The sequence below is a fragment of the Acanthopagrus latus genome, chromosome 1, assembly GCF_904848185.1.
Source record: "Acanthopagrus latus isolate v.2019 chromosome 1, fAcaLat1.1, whole genome shotgun sequence".
In the NCBI taxonomy this organism is placed as follows: domain Eukaryota; kingdom Metazoa; phylum Chordata; class Actinopteri; order Spariformes; family Sparidae; genus Acanthopagrus; species Acanthopagrus latus.
The window spans coordinates 21,783,774-21,803,853 of NC_051039.1; the positions used below are offsets into that span (position 1 = coordinate 21,783,774).

A 20,080-nucleotide genomic window follows, 5' to 3' on the forward strand; every position below is an offset into this window, starting at 1 on the left:
ATTGGGAACAATTGTTGGGTTGCCGGGTTGTGAAAAATGTGTTCACCGCTGCTGCACTGCCCCAACTGACAGTGTGTGTTGTTTATTTGTTTGTCTTTTCCATATACAGAGCATACAACAATTAGAGCACTCTTAAATGTTATTTACTCACATCATACACACATTACACAATTACAGAAAGACGTTTGACCTTCTCCTATTTCTGCAAAGCATGCAGATCTCCTGAAGGCGATAAATATGAGTTATAAAATATTAGTGTATTACTTCATTGCCATTAATTACAATGTATTAACCCTTTCACTCTTAGTAAAATAAAAAAAAAGGCCTAGGACTCTTGATGTTAAGTACGGAAGCTGAGAACGGCCATGGACTTTTCTTCTTTTTTATGCACTGTTATCTCGTGATAAGGACTTATTATGTCATTATGTAGATATAAAAAAGACTGTTTTCTTGTGATAACAAATTAGTTAGTTATCATGAAAAAACATTTTTTGTTATATGGAGATAACAAAATAAATTAATTCGTTATCACGAGAAAACAACCTTTGTTATATGGAGATAACGAGATAATAAGTCATTATCCCGAGATAACAAAAAAAAAAGAAATAAAAGAAAAATCCATGGCGTTCTGGACTTCCGTAGTTAAGAGTCCAAATTACATTACTTTTGATATGGCTGAGTCTATGGAAAGCCGTGTAATTTCAGACTACCTGTGCAGCACACGGACTGTAACCGTGTTGTTGTTGTTGTTTCGGGCCCCTGAGCTCTTCATTGTGTGTGTTACCGAGAGGAAAAGAGGCGAGTCTGGATCCCTCTGCGTCTACTGGAGGACACTGCAGTCACGTGACAACAAACGTCAACAAGTAAATGGCAGCCCCCTGTCTGCTAAAGTAACACAAGGTCCAGGCTGGCAAAGAAGCGCTTCGTTTCACAACCCGAGAGCCGCATTTTCCCAGACGAGACCACCGGGTGTGTATTCGGCGGTTCACCGGCTGCATGTGGGGGGACTCCGACGTTAGCTAGCGGCGGTGTGGGGGAGCTAACGTGCCGTTTCCTTGTGGTAGGGAGCGAGCACGGAGGGATGTTGACTTGTTTTCAAATGACGGATACGGTCAGTCATCCCACGCCTGTGTCTGTAGCCCTATTGTCTGGTCTCAGTGCTCAGAGTACAGCGTTTATCTAGCGCTGCGAAATCTGGAAAAATAAGCAACTTTACCAATGTGCTACCGGCATGTGACTACCACACCCTCTACTAAAGCCAACAGCGCGAACTGAATGAATTAGTTATTGTATGTTAAGGTTTAGTGACGTGTGAATAAAAGAAAATGCCAGTTCACCCAACCAAACCCTCTGGTTTTATAGTTGTTAACAGAATATCATAGATAAGTGTTTTATTGCTAGTTAGCTAGCTTGTGTAACATATTGGATGCGACTGATTCACGTAATGCCAACTTGTAAACAACAATCGCATGCGGAGCGTTCAGCCAATGGCAGAGCTCCTCGGTGAAGAAGGCTGCAACGTGATTCGTCGACGCGTGAAGTTTTTCGCGCCGCGTTATGCGGCGATAGTGATAGTGGAGTCCTCGCTGTGCAGTATCATCTGGCCTTTGTTTTACGAGATTATAGCAGCGGAATTAGTCTAGGTCACTAATCTACAGCCACCCAGTCTGTTCTTTTAATATTTAACTCCTGTTGCTTAATCAGCATGTTACACCTGGTTAAAGATCCAGGTGTGGACTGTGACTTTGAGCTCCACGTTCATAGTGAGGTAAGCTACAGTCAGCCACCCTGCAGCTCCACTTACCTGAAGTCAACATGCCTTCCCAAGAGTCAGGTAACCTACAAATAATCAGGGTGGATGTGAATCATTATAGATGAGGAAACGTCTCAAACGTCTTTTTGTTTGGAAGGGCAGTTGCTTGATTCTAGGTGTGATGCTCACCACATTTACTCTAGTGACTACCAGCAGCCTTCATCTTGATTCTGACATCCACTTTACGTGCACTGTAGCACTCTTTTGAATATTTGTGCCTTCAAGTTCATGGATTACATTTTTGTATTTCAGGCACAGCTATGTCCCCAAAGATCACAGGAGAGCTGCTCAGGCAGCTTCGCCAGGCCATGAGGAATTGTAAATATTTCTCTGAGCCCATACAGGCATACATCGTCCCTTCTGGAGATGCACACCAGGTAAGTGCGATCACAAACATAACGTACATATACTGCATTTGTTTGCTACAAGGTCACAGCAGAGCAGCAGCTACTCCTGCTTATTTTACGTGATTCTGGTCCTGATTGACTTCTGATCGTCTCGTCTGACCTTCGCAATTAATTGTAGCCCTCTGCCCACTGGTCCTCCCTTTTCCCTCTCCATACACATGATGTGATGTGAGAGGAGCAGCGAAGGTGGCACTTAAAATGTCTGACTGGTGGATGGCCACTTCACGTTGATTGTTAATGAAGCTGATCTCACTCCCCCTCTCTGTCCCTGTATCTTTCAGAGTGAGTACATCGCACCGTGTGACTGCAGGCGTGAATTCATATGCGGATTTAATGGCTCTGCAGGTAGGATTTGCTTGTGTGACAGGGGCAAGGTGCTTGCAGTTCATTGATAGATCTCTTTTCTCCTGTGAAAAAATCTAAAACAGTGTGATAAATAAACTGTTCCGGGTAAACCACTGAGATCCTGATAGGACTTGGTTCATGGTCCACTTTAGTTAGCACAGTACAATGGAAGCTTAGACATGTTTTTCCAAGCGAGGTGACCCACGCTTGTCGTAAATCCTCCAGTTTCATAGCTGTAATTTCAGTGGCACACACCTTTAACTTCTTAGAACTTATCGAACAGCTTTGTACCCAGTTTTTTACTGCACAGTATCAAACAGACACTTGTGGACTAGTGTATCACCTTTCCAGTATCAATTTTCCTGCATAAAAATCTTCCTTGTGTGTTGTGACTTGTAGGCACAGCCATCGTCACAGAGAAGCACGCTGCCATGTGGACTGATGGGCGATATTTCCTCCAGGCCAGTCAGCAGATGGACAACAACTGGACCCTCATGAAGATGGGTAATGCCGCAGTGGTGATTTCTTTGTACATGATGAAAATGAAATCAGCCTCTTTGAAATTTTATTAGTTAGTTATTTTATAAGTTATTAAAAAAATACTGACCATTAAGCCGTAGTTTTTTCTCATATTTAATGTTGTGGTTAGTTTTGAGTACTTGAGTAGTCTCTATACACATCACAATAACTGTTTCACAGCACTGACGATAAGACATGTGTCACTGCTTAAGTCCGAATGTTCTCACCTAATTTGGGGATCAACAGCAGAGATTGTTCCACTTGTGTTTTGCAGTGAAAATAAATCCTCAAACATGCTGTATGGTAGGACTGATGAGGCATATTTTGCCTCTCCGTCTCACATCTAGGGCTGAAGGAGACACCCTCTCAGGAGGACTGGCTGATCAGCGTCCTGCCAGAGAACTCCAAAGTGGGGGTCGATCCTTGGATCATCGCTGCCGGTAGGTTATACTTGGGATCAATATTAGTGGGAGGGCAGGTTACACAATTAGAGTGACAGCAATATGAGCACCGCAATCCCCCGGAAAATAGCAAAGAAGTCTTACATTTTGAATTTTAAATTACAATGTACAAAATTGTACAGCATGAAACATTAGTGGTTGGACGAAATATCGACAAAGGAATAAAAGGTATTGCTTCTACCTGCTAGACGTCACCGACACACTGGCACATCAAAAAGGCAATCTTAACAGACTCCCCTGATAATTTGACTTTGAGGAGTCACAACTTCATGACTGTGTAAAAAGTGTTTGTAGTGTGACATCCTTCCCTCACTGTTCTGCTTTCTGAAAGTACAGCCTTGTTAGATAATGGCCAATTTAGATCAGAATGATGGCAAACGTGGACTGTCGGTCACTGTCACTTTATAAAATCATGAGAAACAGACCTCACAATGAAGTAAATAAGTACATTAATCCTGCTCTTTTGCCAGTGTAGGGATATTTTTTCTTCAGTTACACAGACATTGTCATGTGTGATCGTTGACTGATCTGAAATGTGTCAAATATCACAGAATGGCAGCATCATGATGTCATCTTTATCTTGCGCAACATATTGTAACAGTATCTAGAGCTGCACAATATGGTCAGAATATCATATTATCATTATTTTGACAGATATTAAGACTGCGATATGATTCAGGAATAGTGGGGATGATCTTTTTTTTTTTGCGTGACAATAATGGAATAAACAGAATAATATGTGTGTGTTGCACATTAACTGGAAAATGTATAAGGTTTCTAGGCAGGTCCCCCATGCTGTGATAATGCAGACTATTTTTACTTCCTGCTGAGCCTTGTCATCATGTTGTTTATAAAATGCTGTATCATTTTTGTCCTGTTTCAGATCAGTGGAAGAACATGTCCAAGGCGCTGTCCGGTGCCGGCCACTCTCTGGTGGCAGTGCAGGATAACCTTATCGATGCGGTGTGGACGGACCGCCCAGAAAGACCCAGCACACAACTCCGCGCCCTAGGACAAGACTACACCGGTAAGAGCAAAGCTGGTTTGGCATCATTATTACTACAAGTACATGTTTTTGTTTTTTTTTTTGTTATCTTTAGAGACCTGTCCAGAACTTTACAAAATGAAACAGAATGTTGACTTTATTTTGGATTACATTTAGTTTCTTCAGTTTACCTGTCTTATCTTTAGCTTCCAAGCTAAACAAAATAAAGGCTTCAGTTCTGTGTAACTAGATATACAGGCTTTTTTGGGGGAACAGGAATCTCATGCCAAGCTGATGAGCATTGCGTTTTTTTGTTTTTTTTTTCAGGTATGACCTGGCAAGACAAGATCACAGCGCTGCGAGCCAAGATGACTGAGAGGAAAATCACCTGGTTTGTTGCCACAGCGTTGGACGAGATTGCGTGTATGGTTCATTTCACAGACATTCACATTGGGGCAATTAGTACTTCAATGCAGGAACTAGAACACAGTAATGGGAGTGTTGAGATGCTTTACTGTAACCAGCGACATATGTGGCAGACAGTAAACGCAGTATGAAAAAGAGGAGGTGTTTTAGCAAAACTAATGTACATGAGTAAGTACATAGCAAGTAAATTACACTGTACTCGTTTGTAAGTAGTTGCACCAATGGATTTTCACAGTTATAAATCTTGAGAAGACTCATAAGAACTTCTCATTTGACTGGACCTTTTTGTTCCCAGCTTACAAGAAATCTTAATCCTGTGTTTGCCAGGTTAACCAGAGTATGGTTTATTAAGCCCTAGGCTATGGATGGAGCTATCCTGCAGTCTGAAACATGTTAAAATCCTGGGGCTTAACATGTCAGCCCAGACAAACAATGGGTGAAAAAGCCTCATTTGTTGATGTATGGAGTACAGTTTTTTTCGTTAATGCTGCCGCCATATGCAACATGAGTCCTGTGACACGAGTCCGTTTTGATACATGATCACGATCCAAGGACCCGGGGATGCACGGTGTCCCTCTACATGCCTGTTGGAGCACCTCATTCAGTGTGCCTAATGAGCTCTCAACTCTGATTGTTTTGTCTGAGAGTTTGTGTTAATTAGAGTAATGCTGATTTTGATTGTCATCAGGTAGAATTCAGATTAGAGGGTTTCGATGGGTGTTCAACTGAAGGGGATTTGCTCAGGCATCCGCGAAGAATAATTGGCAGTCCAATAACACTGATATTTAACACCAAACATATTGTACTTTGCATTGTACTTGAGGTTTTAGCGTAGACAGTCTTTACACTGTTTTCTTGTTGGCATAGACACCTCAAAAAGGTAAAGATACTCTATCTAAAGATACTCTGTCCAAAGGGGTTCTATACAATTTGTGGTCATTTACATGCAGTAATCGTTTTTTTTAGTAGCCATATCTAAGCAGACTGTCATATGACATGAAATGTAAGACCTCTCCCGTCTCTCTTGGTTGTCTCTGCAAGCCTGTGGAGGATTAGTTTAAGTTGTTTAATGCTGCTTGACGTGGATGTGGATGTCTTTTTGAAGGACTCGGGTCGGACTGTCCATGACAGAACAAAGGATGTGACTTTGAGCTCATTCTTTAGTGCTTCAACTTCCAGCACAGCACAAATTCCACAGAGCCCCCTCAAGTGCCTACTTTCTTTAAATTGATTAAATGTTAATCAAATGTGATGTTCTGTTGTTTTTCTTTTCTTAGGGCTTTTTAACCTCCGTGGTGCAGACATTGAGTACAACCCAGTTTTTTTCGCCTATGCCATCGTGGGAATGAACACGATAAGGTAAGACATAACACAATGCAGCAACATGTTGGCTTGATTCATCCTCTGTTAATTGTCCAAATCAGGACTCTTGTGTTTCTTTTATTTGTATTCCTGCTAAAAAGTTGCTTGGGAGGAGCGTTCCCTACTCAAATTGGGGGTTTAGGGACAGTGGGTGTTGCACACTATACAGATTGTGAAGCCATCTGAGGCAATTGGAAATGTGACTTGATTGATTACTGGAGCTGCAACATACAGACAGTTCCCAATTGTGTTAGAATCAATAAGTTGTTACAGTCATTTGAGAAGGACTGCAAAAAGTTGAGAATTGAGAAGGATATATTTGAAAAGTCTTTTACATTCTTCTCTGAACTTCCCCTTCCTCTCTGCAGGCTTTTTGTGGACCTGAAGCGTCTCTCTGACCCCGCCTTGAGAGACCATCTGCAGCTCGACTCCCCCAGCAAGCCCGAGCTCAGCATCCAGACGTTCCCGTACGAGTCGGTCTACACCGAGCTGCAGGCCATCTGCGCCACACAGGGCCCCAAGGACAAAGTGTGGATCTGTGACAAGGCCAGTTGTGCTCTCACACAGGTCATCCCCAAGGTGAGAGGGCACCGTCACACCTAGATTAGCGTTTTTATGTAGGTCATTTCATTGTCTCTAGAGTATCTTGATTGCATTTTTCCTGGTAGCATAACTTGAGCTATGATCAGATCTCATCATCTACATCCTCATACTACAAAATGGCTCTTGCTGAAAGATTTTCTTCGTGTGCTTGGTTTAACTTTGGCATTTCTCCAACTGATCTACATTGCAGTTTTGCTGCTTTTGTTTTTAAATCCAGTTTTTCCACTTTCAGTTATGTTGAATGTAATGAGGGTCCTAATTTACTTGTTAGGCCACACACACTAAAGAAAACATCTTGGATTTACCCCAAACGAGCAGTTAGTCTGACCAATGGTCAGATGTTGCTTTGGGTAGATGTCAACGATGCTAGCAAAACATCTCTTTAAATACAATAGATTCAACTGGCAATGACAACAGAAACATACAAGTTCGATTTTGCGCATTTCTGCAATGCAAATCAGCTGCCGGTTGTCTACCTTGATGTGTTGTTGATGACAGCACAACAACACAGTAATTCAGCGTATATGCATCAGTAGAACTCGAGGTGCAAAACTCAATTCTTTTTTTTTTAAATTCTGTTTTATTTTTATCCATCTCAGGCCCACAGGAGTGCAATTCCCTACACTCCACTCTGCCTAGCCAAGGCAGTGAAGAACGCCACTGAGATTCAAGGCATGAAAATGGCCCATGTAAGAACCTTTGGACCACTTCAAAATCTCTAGCATGTCCTAATTACTGACTTTATGGCATCTTCATAAACCGTTTTTTTCCGTCACAGAAAATGATTTACATCTTCTGAACTTTTCCCCAACAGATCAAGGATGCAGTTGCCCTCTGTGAACTCTTTGCCTGGTTGGAAAAGGAGGTATTCTAAATATTTTTTTTAAGGTCATCCCATGGTAAAAAAAGAACAGATTCCTCAAGGCTGTATTCACAGGTTTCTCACATTAGAATTAAACAAGGCTGTTGTTTAGACTAATGCACCAAAACCTAGCTAGTCTCAAATGGTGACTCTGACATTGCTGATCTGCTTGAGCTGGAGAATATGTCAGTGTTGTTTCAACTCTTCCTGCATGACTAGGTGCTTTATGATTGCTTTGTAGATTCCAAAAGGCAACGTGACAGAGATCTCTGCTGCTGATAAGGCAGAAGAATTACGCAGGTGGGTTTTTTCTTCCCAAAGGCTTAAAAGAAAAAACAAACACATTTGTTTTCATTTGTTGTGTTGATGAGCACATCAAGTTCAACTCCAAGTAACTACTAATGCCTTAAAGACTGTTTGAAAAAAAAAAAGCTCTCTGAGGTGTGACGTCAGCGAGTACTCTGGAGTTATACCCCCCTCTCCTGGACATGGAAGTGTAGCATTGAAGATTCCAACGATAATTCTTTGTTCCATTTCAAGATGTTTTATGCTCTCAGTGCACAGCCTTTTTAATTTTTCTCACAAGAGTATTTTCCCATGTAACAGGTTAACATTTAAGGCAAAAGTGTGCATTCTTGTGTATGATTGTTCCCTGTGTCTCATTCAGTCAACAGAAAGATTTTGTTGGTCTTAGTTTCCCCACGATTTCCAGCGTTGGTCCTAACGGGGCGATCATACATTACAGGTCAGTTGGTTAATGAAACAGATTCAGGAGTGTTACATCTGTGTAACTGTATTAGTTAAGTTGAGTCTTTTAATCCTGACTTTTGTTCCCTTTTTCCTTTAGACCATTGCCTGAAACCAACAGAACCCTCTCCTTGAATGAAGTTTACCTAATTGACTCAGGAGCTCAATACATGTAAACAAGATACTTATCACACACACCAGTTGCATTTAGGCTAACTTGTAATGTGTTGTATTGGTATGACTTAAACATTTCACCCACGTGCCTGTTAATACTAAGAGCACAGACACCATAGGAGCTAAGTTTGACATGGTATGAGTACTGTCATATCACAGTGTTACAGTATATGGTGTTGCACCAATATCATTACATTAAGCAGAAGAGTTTCTTTTGGTTGAACAAATTATTATTTATTGCAATTTCAAAAAAGAATATGGCCTATATTCAATCCCAAAGATGAGTAAATGTACATGAAAACCATCAAGTTTCACACCATGGTACAATACCATGAAACCAGTAGACCTAATAGGATTTTTTTTTTTTTTTTGTGCGTTACACATTAAACATCTGCATCCATATTGTGTCTTTGGCAGTGATGGAACCACAGACGTCACACGCACCATGCACTTTGGGACACCGTCTGCTTTCGAGAAGGTACATTTGTACATTGACTAGTGCTCTGTTTTCATTTGTCTAAATGTCTGATATCCAGGTAGGATTTAACTGGTTTGGATCATTTTTATTTTCAACTTGTCAGAACTAAACTAAGAATCATTTACCTGTCGTCAAACATTGACTGACTTCATCCCCACAGTGATTTTTATTTGAATATCATTTATTTCACTTTGTATCATGTGCTCTCTCTAGGAATGCTTTACCTATGTGCTCAAAGGACACATAGCTGTCAGTGCTGCTGTTTTCCCCAATGGAACGAAAGGTGCTGTCGTCTACTCCAACATGACACTTGTCTGTCATTGTATATAGTGTTTTCAAGTATTAAACAATGCATTTTTAAATTCAAACATGTTCACAAACAAAAGTGAGGCTCCAGTGACTCTTTCAGATGCACAATATTTCTACTTTTTTCCCTCTCAGTCAAAAATGTGTTCAACAGGGAACATGTAGTCACTCAAGAATGATGCAGGCATCCTTTTAGTGAATCGAAAACTAATCCTGTTTAATCAGAAAATTCAGTTTTTTCAAGCTCAAGGAAAGGCCATAGTTATGAGAGTTAAGTAAGTTAACTAAAACAAGAACATTAAAAAAAACTAAAATGAACAGTAAAGACACATGAAAAATACAGAACCATAAGAACTCAAGCGCAAATGTTGAGAGGAGAGACACACTGTGCTCCAATTAACTTCAAGCTAACATGATTACATAACTCAACCTTTATTTTAGTGTTTCCTAGACATTTTTATAAAACATTACAAACATGATACAGCATGTCACAAAGTTACATCTGTCATAAAATCTGAGGAGTGGTTTCTAAGATATCACATCTGATAAAGATAATCAAAGTAAATCATCACCATGACTTGCTTCATCATACAAGGAGCAAAAGTTCAATTATTCATGCATCTGCGTGCTCATTTCCCAGCATGCACTGAAGGGAAGGCAGCACAGCAGCCTGGTTAACAGTGCTTATACATGGAGAAACATATTCAGTATCGCATTTGTATAAGGATAAAGTATTTGTGCCATCAAAAATTTGAAGAAAAACAAACGAACAAACAAAGAAACTGATGAGTCTTGAGTGTATTTCTTCCGACAGAGTTTGATCTCAAGCTCTCACCCTGTGTTCCCTCCTCAGGCCACCTGTTGGATTCGTTTGCCCGCGCAGCTCTGTGGGATTCAGGGCTGGACTATCTTCACGGTACGGGCCACGGCGTGGGCTGCTTCCTCAACGTCCATGAGGGGCCCTGCGGCATCAGCTACAAAACCTTCGCTGATGAACCTCTGGAGGCCGGCATGATCGTCAGTGATGGTATGGCAGAGGGCAGGGCGGGCTGGAGTTGTACTTTAGCCATGAATGTTATTAATAAATTGTCGTTGAGAAATTTTAAATACCTTTTTATAATTTGAATACCAGTTTAAAAACGTGGTAACCAGCTATCAGAAATGGGCCCAGATATTCAAAATATATGTTGTTTTAAAGTTAAAAATACTTGCTTGTCAAATATGTCAAAGTAAAACACAAAATACTGGTATGAGAAATGTTATTAATTAGAATACAAAAATATATTCTATACAAACTGATATTATTTGTTTTATCCATTTTGTAGCCTCAGTATGGTCTGTATTATGTGGGGCCACTTGTTGCTTAGCGACAGACGGGACTAGCACAATTAAAATAAAGTTTTATTTTGTGTCATTTAGTTCATCATTCAAGTAAGCTGGTGGTTGTAGCCTACTCTGATTCTGCATCAAACACAGATGGAGTCTGTAGTTAAAAACAATTTTCTAATTGAACAATTATCCAACATATTTAATAAATTAGAAATAATAATAAATAATGATAATCAAGTGTTAAGGAAGCCAAACATTGAGAAAAGAAATTGCTTAAAATTTGCGTCCTTGATTGAAACTCGTATCTGCGTCTACATGCTGTTATGCAAACATATTGTGCAGCACAAAACAGTTTCACATGCCAGGTGCTGGTACCATAAGTAAACAACAGTTGCACTGCAGCCACCTTTCTTGCAAATCGTCTGTGTGATCAGCAGATAAGGGAACACCTCCAGAAATAAATGTTGTGTGTCTATCTTTGTTGGTCTTACTTTTGGTTCTAGTGCCAAAAGTGATTGCTGCTATGTTGTTTGTAGTTTAGTTATTGGATCATGAATAAAGGTTTACTCCCGTGCTAACAGTATTTAATGTCCCACCACTGATTGTAGAGGAAACACTGACTGAGTTCTCTTTGTCACGTCATGCAATCATTTAATGTGATTCTAATGGCAGTTTTTTATTCTCGTCAAGTGGAAATGTTTGCACAAGTTTAAAACACCTCGACACAAACGCACTGTTTCCATAAAATGGATTGTTTTGTCTGCTTGTCAAATGCTCATCTCATTCTCTTCCTTTTTTCCAGAACCTGGGTACTATGAAGACGGATCTTTTGGTATTCGTATTGAAAACGTGGTCCTTGTTGTACCAACTAAGCCCAAAGTAGGTCCCAAACATAGTGGAGTGCTGTTCACACTCAGATGTTTAACACCAGAGGAAACAGTTGTTCTGCTGCCTTATCAGTAATGTTTATGTTCTCTCACCCATTTGTGTTCAGTACAACTACAGAAACCGAGGCAGTCTGACATTTGAGCCGCTCACTCTGGTTCCTATCCAAGTCAAGATGATGAGCACTGAGCTGCTCACTCAGAAGGAGGTGAGGGATATCCAGCGTGGTTATGTTAAATGTTCGAAATAAATCCAACTATTCAATTTAAAAATCGAAACTCAAGAGTTTTTTTTTTCATTTTTTTTTATTGTAAACGTAAAGAACACTCGAAATACAACAAGACATTAAATGAAGCCTACTTAACAAGAGTTGTAGAATAAATGTGAGAAAATAGGAAAATTAATCTTTACATGACCTATATTAAAGTCCCAAACTATTTAAATTGACTTTTCTGTTTCATACGCTACTTGAACACAGTCTCTTCATGTTTTGACGGCCTATCATTTCTGTCCTGTAGCGGGACTGGGTGAACGAGTACCACAGGAAGTGCCGGGAGGTGGTCGGAGCAGAGCTGGAGAGGCAGGGCAGGAAGGACGCGCTGGAGTGGCTGATCAGAGAGACCCAGCCGATCGCCTGAGGACCGACTCCTGTGCAGTCCGACCCGTTTTTCCCAGAAGTACTGAACGATCGATTGCTCTGCAGTGTTAATCGTTTGTATTTTTCTCATCTTTCTCTGTGTCTCACGCTCTGCTTCTTTTGTAAATCACATCGTACCTGCAGTTTTATTAAAGATCATTTAAAAAAAAACATCTGGACTTCCCTGTGTTTATTAGCTGGTGTCACCTTTCCCAAATGATGACGAATGATGTGCAGCCTGTCAAACCAGCATTTTGTAAATCAGAATGCGGAAGAAATTCCTTTTACATTTAGACAAAGCACTGTAGAAAGTGTGGGAAAAATAAATCAAGTATGTACAGTATTTAAACTCTATCTTAATAAAAATCACTGTTTATATTTAGTGTTCCTTACTAAAATGCATTATGGGTGTCTTTAAGGTCTCAAACACATGTTTAATGCATTTTGTGTCTTATAGCACATTAGCAAAGCCATTTAGAAACATATACTGTATTGTTTATGTCCACGTTTGGTAGCTTGAATTCATCTTTGTGCCTGCTTTTGCTGGCATGTCGCTGTGCTAAAAAGCATGTTACTCCGCCGTCTGTCAAACATTGCAGCACCATGGATCATGTTAGTGTGAAAAAAATGCTCCATAGCCCTGCTAACGACCAAGAGCCCCAAAAGGTACCTTATAGTCCTGTATTTGTGATTTAGGGACAGAGACATATGCTTTCTTTTGGCTGAAACTGTTACTTAGGCACTTTAATAAAGTAGAATCTAATGAATCTGAATGGTCCAATATAAGATACTTTGTTGTTCTCTCTGATAACAAATTAGGCAGCAAGTCAAAAAAATCTGCTTAAAAAACTAAGCTTGAAGAGTTGTATGTTAGGGTTTTAAGCTACAACAGGGACTCACAAGAGACAGATTAACACAAATACTGGTCAAGATTGAAATAGCATTGAACAAAATATCTGATTTTCAACCTCTGAAGAACTAAATCTAACATTTCATAAAATGCAACTTGATAGCCTATCTCCTTCAAAATGTGCACCTCTTTCAAACTTATCACACCGGTCGTTAATGTAGGCTTTCTGCTCTACATTTGTATTCTTCAAGCCTTTGCTGAGATAAACCTTGTGACATCATCTGGTTAACTTTTTCAGAGGATGGTAAAAACCAGCTTCTACAGGCTGATTCTAACTAAACTGAATTGAACTGCCCCTATAAAGGGGCTCTATGTAGAATGACGAAATGATACCTTCCCCCTGTCTCTCTCGGTTGCCTCAACAAGCCTGTGGATGATCTCTTAAAGTAGTTTAATGCTTCTGCGCTGTAGATTTCTTTCTGAACTCGGGTCAGATTTTGCACTAGTTTAGAAATGGAGACAGCTAACATAGACAACTGGCTTCTATCACAACACAGAAGTTCTGCAGATATCCTTTTAGAGGTTTGAATTGGTAAGATAGTTGAGTTTGTAGAGTCACCGTCCCATCTCCTCAAATATCAAAGCTTGTGGTTGGTAGGTCGAACTGACCGCCATCCAAAAGCATCAGTGTTTGACGATCTGTTCTGCTAAATCAAACATTGTTTCTCCTTCACAATGTTAAAGGAAGGACTTCACAGACTTACAGTAAGTGTGGCGTGCTTGCGGTCACCCTGGCAGAGAAATGTTTTCGCTTCATGAACTATTTACGTTGCTGTTCTTCTTCTTTTCATTCTGTTATCACATTCAGTTTCACTGAAGTAAAGCTTTTAGTCCATAATATGAGCCAAGAAAAACATTTCCTCATTTGTAACTAATAAAGTTGCTCTTCTTCTGACTGTTTTTGTTTCCGTCATATTTCCATTTTGTCAGCATCACTGGCCAACACCTTTGATATCTTTGACACATTTCCTCATACTTCCATGACTCAGCACGATGTGAGAAGACATCACAGCCTGTAATTAATCTGCACGCCCTTTTAGATTGACTTGATTTATAGTGCCAGAGAAACACAGTGAACCTCTGTTCTTATCCATGCATCTTTGTGTCAGTCAGTGGAATGACTGACAGCATGTTTGTCTTTATGGAACCTCTGATTAATACCACCCACACGTGAGTAACTCAGTTAACAATGGACCTGCCTGTTTGCATGTTGAATTCCTGAAAACTGCGATCGCTCTGATGATCTACTTCCTCCGACAGACTGATTACACTGATTGTGAGTGTTAAGTAAATAAGTAAGTAACTACCTTTAGACAGCATAACTTGTGGAGGTTCAACAAAGCCCCTACATGGTACATGGTGACATAACTTTTGATAGACACAGCAGCATGTGTCAAACCTCAGACCTTTCAGAATCATCAGGCTCTTGTGGCATTCAGACAACTTCTCCCTTCCTCCCCGGCTTCAGAGCTGCATGTAAAAGATGGGAGGGTCCAGGACGACGCCACTTGTAGGGTCACTGGCGTACTCCTGAAACGACAGTGGCAGCGACGGTGCAGTTTGCTTCTCTGGTCCCTGCAGGGCTTTGGTCCTCCACTCCTCCTCTTCCTCTTTCAGACCCACAGGCAGAGGGTTACTGTAGATGTAATAGATCCTGGAGTTGTCCTTTGCTGCCTCCGGTTTCCTGAAGAAGGCCAGAGGGTTGATGAAGCTGGTCGACCTCTTCACCGCTCTGACCGCCACAGGGTCCAGTGACTCGCCTTGGGTCACTGCACTCTCATACACATGGGCTCTCTTTGACTGCCTGGTGAAGAGGATGACAGGAATGGCATTAATGACACTGGATTTTCGGTGGCTTTAAAGGTCACATTGATAACATTTTCATGTAGTCAATACATCTAAAAGGTGCAGAATAAAAGTATCTCTTTGCCTCAAAAACATTATTATGCTTGTGAATTAAAGGTGTAATATGTAAGAATTGTTGTCCTATCACCAACAGTCAGCACCAACAGTCTTGGTAGTTGCCCGTTTGTAGCAAAATAAATGTAATAATGACTGAGTTTAACAGTACACGCCCAGCATACTGTATTGCCCCAATGTTAGCTTGCTGATGTCAGCTAGCCACCAGTAGTTAAACTGATGTTAGCTACCTTCAGCGACATTATCGTTAGATAGCTAGCGTTAACAATGTAAAGGTAGTGTAACCAACTGGCTACTTGAGGAGGGAAGATGAATGCCACATTTAGTGGCTGAATGTTATCAACAACACTATTAAAAACTAACACTCCGCAGAGGGATAAATGCACTTGTTTTTAACAGTGCAATATAACTTAGTTTAAAACATTTAAAACTTGACTAAAATTACCAACAGAATGTGAAGAAATAACAGCCCTGCACAGTTAGCATGCTAACAAGGTGGCCCTGGCCAGTCCAGGTCCAAAGCTCCTCTGCTAGCAGTGCTCTGAGCTCACAGTCTAAACCACAGTTAGCAGCAATTAGCAGTTTCTCTGGTGATATGCTGCCCCCTTTTGTTTTTTTTGTTTGACAGGTGGCCAATTCTACCATATCACAACTTTTAAAGAGCCTTCCATAAAAAATGCTTAAAATGTTTTTCACAGATATAATTACCACATTAAAATCCTCACAATTCGCGTCTCCTTCAACAATATATAAATATTTATATATATTTCATTCCAGACGCTGAACGTCTGAACATGAGATGTCTGCTACTTCACAGCATTGTCCACATCAGTGTATGTGCACTGGAACCTTTCCTTAGCACACACTGTGTTTGCAAATTATTGGACCAGGATTGGCTTCCAAATTGTTGTGATGTCACAAATCACACTTGTAGGCCCGCCTCTTAAAATCAGTTTTTCAGTGAGCACAGAGAACATGCACGCTTTCAGCAGGCAATGTCAAACTCTGCACATACGTCACTCTGCACAGTGGAGCTCAAACAGTCAAGTGTAGGAACAGGAGGACAAACACACTTTTGACTGGAGGGGGGCTTTAAATGTCACATCTGATATGTGGTCCTCACCTGCTGCGGTTGTAGCAGACAATGATGCAGTACAGGCCAGTGATGGTGAGAATACAGAAGGCCAGGACGATGATAACAATGTTAAACACTTTGAATTCTGGGTAGAAGAAGAAAAAAAAAAACGAGGGTCACTCAGAACAAACACTGCAATTCATGCGGTTAGACTTCACAATGACAGCCCAGTGACATTAAAGCAATGAATCTGATAGGAAAGAGTCCAACACACCCAACTGAGCTGAGTTCATCTCCTGGTCATATAGACCCAACGCTGCCGTCCCGTTCGGGTGGAGGCTGTCCGCTGTCATTGCTCGGTCCTGCTGGGCTCCACTCATGTTGCTGCCATGGGCTTCCATAACATGCACTAAAGGCTGAGCTTCAAGCCTCTTCTCACTGGGATTCAATAGAAACCCAGGCCATGTGACCCAAACAGCTCGACTCGGTCGCTGTGGAGACACCCCCCTCTTTTGTCACCCCCTCAGTTCAAGTTGAACACCCCCCTCTTCTCCCTCCTCTCCTCTCCTCCCCTTGTTTACTGCTCATTATTCTGTGCGGCGCTTTTTGGGGGTACACGGGGGCGGGGGGGGGGGGGCCTTTTTTGTAATAAGCTCTGGGTGCTGACCCAAAACCACAGAGTTTGTCTGCTGAAAATATGTGTGAGGAAACAAAGAGGCACGTAATTACAGCTAACTTCAAATATAGTGTTCTAATGAGCCCGCAAGGGCTTCAACTAGTGACTGCTTACATTATCAGTACATCTGAAAAGTATTTTTTGATCTATAACATGTCAGAAAAAGGCATCACATGTTCCCAGAATTCAGTGTAACCCTGCATGTATATGTAAGTATAACCGAGAATATCATAGTACTGATTATTTATTTTTACTCATTCATTAAAGTTAGGGTCTGTAATGTTGTTCAGAAATACATTTTGTTATACTGGGTGAAATGGTCCTGCTATCCTGAGAGTAGTCCATACATTATGAATTCAGAAAAAGGAACAAACATAATTAGACCTCTGTGGCAGCTTCAGGACTGATAAAAAACTGACCAATCCGTGCTTTTCCTCCCGAATAGCACAGATTGGTCGGATGCCTTCATGTCTCGCTCTGCCTGCGCCCCCCTCTGTCCCTCCCTCCTCTGTGCGTGCACACATTACCTTTCACTGATGCCGGAAATATTCAGCACACTCTTCTGCAGAAATATGGAGCTCAGGAGAAGATGGTCATTTGATTACAATGGCAGAGAAAATGCAGTCAGTGTTATTTGTAACAGCTCACCCCGCTAAAAAGGCAAGGAAAAGAAAGCCTGAGGCAGAAATGGCTGCGACGAAATAGGCTCTGGATCAAGAAAGAAGTCAGACCCGAGTCAACATCGGTGCTGCGTTTGAGTGGTGGAGACAACTGGGGCATGTGAAGGACCTGAAAAGTGATGCAGAGGTTGCTGTCTTTCTGTTTGACAGGTAATGATTTGTTTTGTTTTGGGAGATTTGTTATTTTCATGAAAAATGTTAAGTCTGCCAACTTGTAGCTCGTATTAGCCCAATGCTAACCTTAGCTTCTTTGTGTGTTGTTTTTAGCCATGAGAATGGCTAATGAGTTGGCCCAGTTTCCACTGGATATGGTCCACTACGTTGCGGCTCCAATCCGGTTTTGCTCCACCTTCCGGCAGTCCCCACCAGTTGCGGATTGAGTCCGCCATGGCGCAGTATGGTAGACAGCTGAACTCACGACGTGTGCTGGTGTCACCACGGAGTGTTTTATTTTGAAAAGTAACCGGATGTTGTTTGTTATTTCGGCACTTTACTTCCTGTCTGCTTCGTGCTAAATTCATCTGGAGTGCTGCATCTCCTTCTCCCTGCTGTGTTCCACTGCCAGATGCCCGTTCAAGTTTGTGGGGGCGTGGCTTTGGACGGAGCACTGACGGGATGGTGGGGGGGTGGAACTTAGAGGAGGTGCCACTTTCAAATCTTGCCAGCTCTCCAGGATTGTAGCTTTAAGGCAAAAGCAGGTTGTTTTACTGTTTAGTTGTTCGCGGAGGAACAGATGCTAGTTTAACTCTCTTTGATTTTCTCCTTTAATTAATTGATTGTAAGGATCAGAGACTCCGCCACAATGCTTGCTCTGTTCGACCAACAGTCCAAAACCTCAAAATTGAAAAAAAATAAATAAATAAATATGGAACTGTGAAATGTTTGAGCATGAAAAAGAAATACAAAAAAATTAGCAAGATAGTTACCAATTAGTTTTCCAATTAGTTTTTTGTCAATCGACAAATCAGTTCAGCTCTACTTGTGTAAACTGTTGGCTACGTTCATTTATAACAAAACATATTTCATAAGCTCTTGATATGTTTTTGATGCAAAAATGATATGTAACTAAAGCTGGGAAATACATTTAGTGGAGTTAAAAGTACAATAGATCCCTATGAGATGTAGTGGATTAGAAGCACAAGCAGCTCAAATTTGTGCTTACTTCAGTAAATGTACTCATTCCTCCACTGGACTTCAGCATTTAATCAGTTATTTAGTTTCTTTTGATCAACAACTTCAGCGCTGTATCAAATTGTATAAGACATCAATAAATCAGTGTGATGAGTGCCTTCTGCTGCAGAATTACAAGTATAAACTAAAATTCAAGTCTGAAGTTTGCTGTCCGCGACTGCTGTACTTCTGCAGTCTTGACACTCGGCCCTGTCTGTTCTGAGTTTCGAGGACAGGAGTACGGTGCACCGAAACCAAGCCCACATCCGCAGACCAATGGTTCCAAATGGCTGTGAGAGCCAAAGCAGCGAAAAGACAACAAAGACGGCATTCTCCTTTCTCCTTATGCTTCACTTCCCCCTGCAGCAGCGCTGCAGATATTATGCAATTAGCTGTGCTTCTAATTAAAGCAGTGTTTTTGTTTCCCTGTTTGACGAGACGAGCTGCTATATAAAGAGAACTCAGAGAGAATTTAACCTCATTGCAAGTCTACAAAGCATCAGTCTGCATGGAGTTACTACAGTTATACTGTAGAAGCTTACGTGAAGTATAATTAAAACAAAAGGCAAGGGTCCCTATGTGCACAGTTACGCTCAGGAACATTACCATTAGCCTTGGAGACCGGCAGGTTCTGTGCCACACCAGAGCCACACAGACTTTGTTTGTTGGGTGAGCAAGGTGAAATCAACAATGAGGTTCATTTCTTGTTTTGTCGTCCTGTCTATGATGATGAAAGCAGGGTCCGTAGCCAGGGTTTAGAAATTTGTGAGGTCCAGAATTTCCCTTTTCTTTTCCTGGAGCTGTAATCTGTTACCACAGGTTTGCTGAGACTCTGTTGTCTTGTTCTTCAGTGAAGCAAAACCACAGTCTGCTTTCTCCTCATCTTCATGTAGCCTCTCCCACACAGCTAGCTGTGCTAGAGCTGTCGGATTGATACGCAGAGAAAGTGGAGGAAGAGTTGAGTGGAGTAGCCAATATAGCCAGTATAAGCCATGATAATGGTTGCATGATATGTACAATGGACAAACGACAGAGCATGGACAATATACAGTTAATATTAGCGGTGCTGAGGTGGATGGTGCCTTTAGCTGGGGGCCCCAAATCAAATTCTGCTTAGGGCCCCATAAAGCCTCGGGCCGGCTCTGCTGTAAATACATGGATGTAAATGAGTATGAAGGTAAACCAGCTCTGTTTATTGAAATGGTTTGTCTCTTGTTGTTTTTACCGTATTTACATAGTTTGTTCATCTGTTTCAGTCTTTAAACATTTTATAATTAAATCCCACGTACAGCGAGTTGAGCGGAATCTAC

At 41.2% G+C, this 20,080-nt stretch overlaps 2 protein-coding genes across 7 annotated transcripts; one reads left to right on the forward strand and one right to left on the reverse strand.

Annotated features, from left to right (window-relative positions):
- Positions 1 to 812: 812 nt before the first annotated feature.
- Positions 813 to 12,509, forward strand: xpnpep1 (X-prolyl aminopeptidase (aminopeptidase P) 1, soluble). Of its 3 annotated transcripts, none has more exons than XM_037104571.1 (20): positions 813 to 969; positions 2,066 to 2,190; positions 2,502 to 2,565; positions 2,965 to 3,069; positions 3,432 to 3,524; positions 4,429 to 4,572; positions 4,858 to 4,953; positions 6,234 to 6,315; positions 6,687 to 6,897; positions 7,521 to 7,610; positions 7,736 to 7,786; positions 8,025 to 8,083; positions 8,451 to 8,528; positions 8,631 to 8,702; positions 9,122 to 9,182; positions 9,396 to 9,465; positions 10,342 to 10,515; positions 11,620 to 11,696; positions 11,812 to 11,910; positions 12,221 to 12,509. In XM_037104571.1, exons 2-20 carry the CDS (start codon positions 2,074 to 2,076, stop codon positions 12,338 to 12,340), a joined length of 1,863 nt encoding a protein of 620 aa, XP_036960466.1. In that variant the 5' UTR covers positions 813 to 969; positions 2,066 to 2,073; the 3' UTR covers positions 12,341 to 12,509. The 3 variants fall into 3 exon arrangements, with proteins under 3 accessions (XP_036960466.1, XP_036960483.1, XP_036960473.1); XM_037104588.1 differs by lacking the exon at positions 813 to 969 and adding an exon at positions 1,048 to 1,768; XM_037104578.1 differs by lacking the exon at positions 813 to 969 and adding an exon at positions 1,049 to 1,834.
- A 141-nt stretch (positions 12,510 to 12,650) lies between these two features.
- si:dkey-246e1.3 lies at positions 12,651 to 17,645 on the reverse strand. Of its 4 annotated transcripts, none has more exons than XM_037104630.1 (4): positions 17,448 to 17,645; positions 16,519 to 16,682; positions 16,293 to 16,389; positions 12,651 to 15,053 (listed from the first exon to the last, which is right to left on the reverse strand). In XM_037104630.1, exons 2-4 carry the CDS (start codon positions 16,643 to 16,645, stop codon positions 14,714 to 14,716), a joined length of 564 nt encoding a protein of 187 aa, XP_036960525.1. In that variant the 5' UTR covers positions 16,646 to 16,682; positions 17,448 to 17,645; the 3' UTR covers positions 12,651 to 14,713. The 4 variants fall into 4 exon arrangements, with proteins under 4 accessions (XP_036960525.1, XP_036960504.1, XP_036960514.1 ...); XM_037104609.1 differs by having other exon boundaries at positions 16,519 to 16,735; XM_037104619.1 differs by having other exon boundaries at positions 16,519 to 16,735; positions 17,569 to 17,580.
- Positions 17,646 to 20,080: the final 2,435 nt, after the last annotated feature.

Excerpts from the sequence above, each read along its gene's own strand:
- si:dkey-246e1.3 (XM_037104630.1), bottom strand. The coding sequence starts at position 16,645 with ATGGAAGCCCATGGCAGCAACATGAGTGGAGCCCAGCAGGACCGAGCA. Across the intron at positions 16,390-16,518 it reads GATGAACTCAGCTCAGTTGG|AATTCAAAGTGTTTAACATT; the intron begins GTGTGTTGGACT and ends TCTTCTACCCAG. Across the intron at positions 15,054-16,292 it reads GTCTGCTACAACCGCAGCAG|GCAGTCAAAGAGAGCCCATG; the intron begins GTGAGGACCACA and ends CCTCTTCACCAG.
- xpnpep1 (XM_037104578.1), top strand. Across the intron at positions 10,516-11,619 it reads CGGCATGATCGTCAGTGATG|AACCTGGGTACTATGAAGAC; the intron begins GTATGGCAGAGG and ends CCTTTTTTCCAG. Across the intron at positions 11,911-12,220 it reads AGCTGCTCACTCAGAAGGAG|CGGGACTGGGTGAACGAGTA; the intron begins GTGAGGGATATC and ends TCTGTCCTGTAG.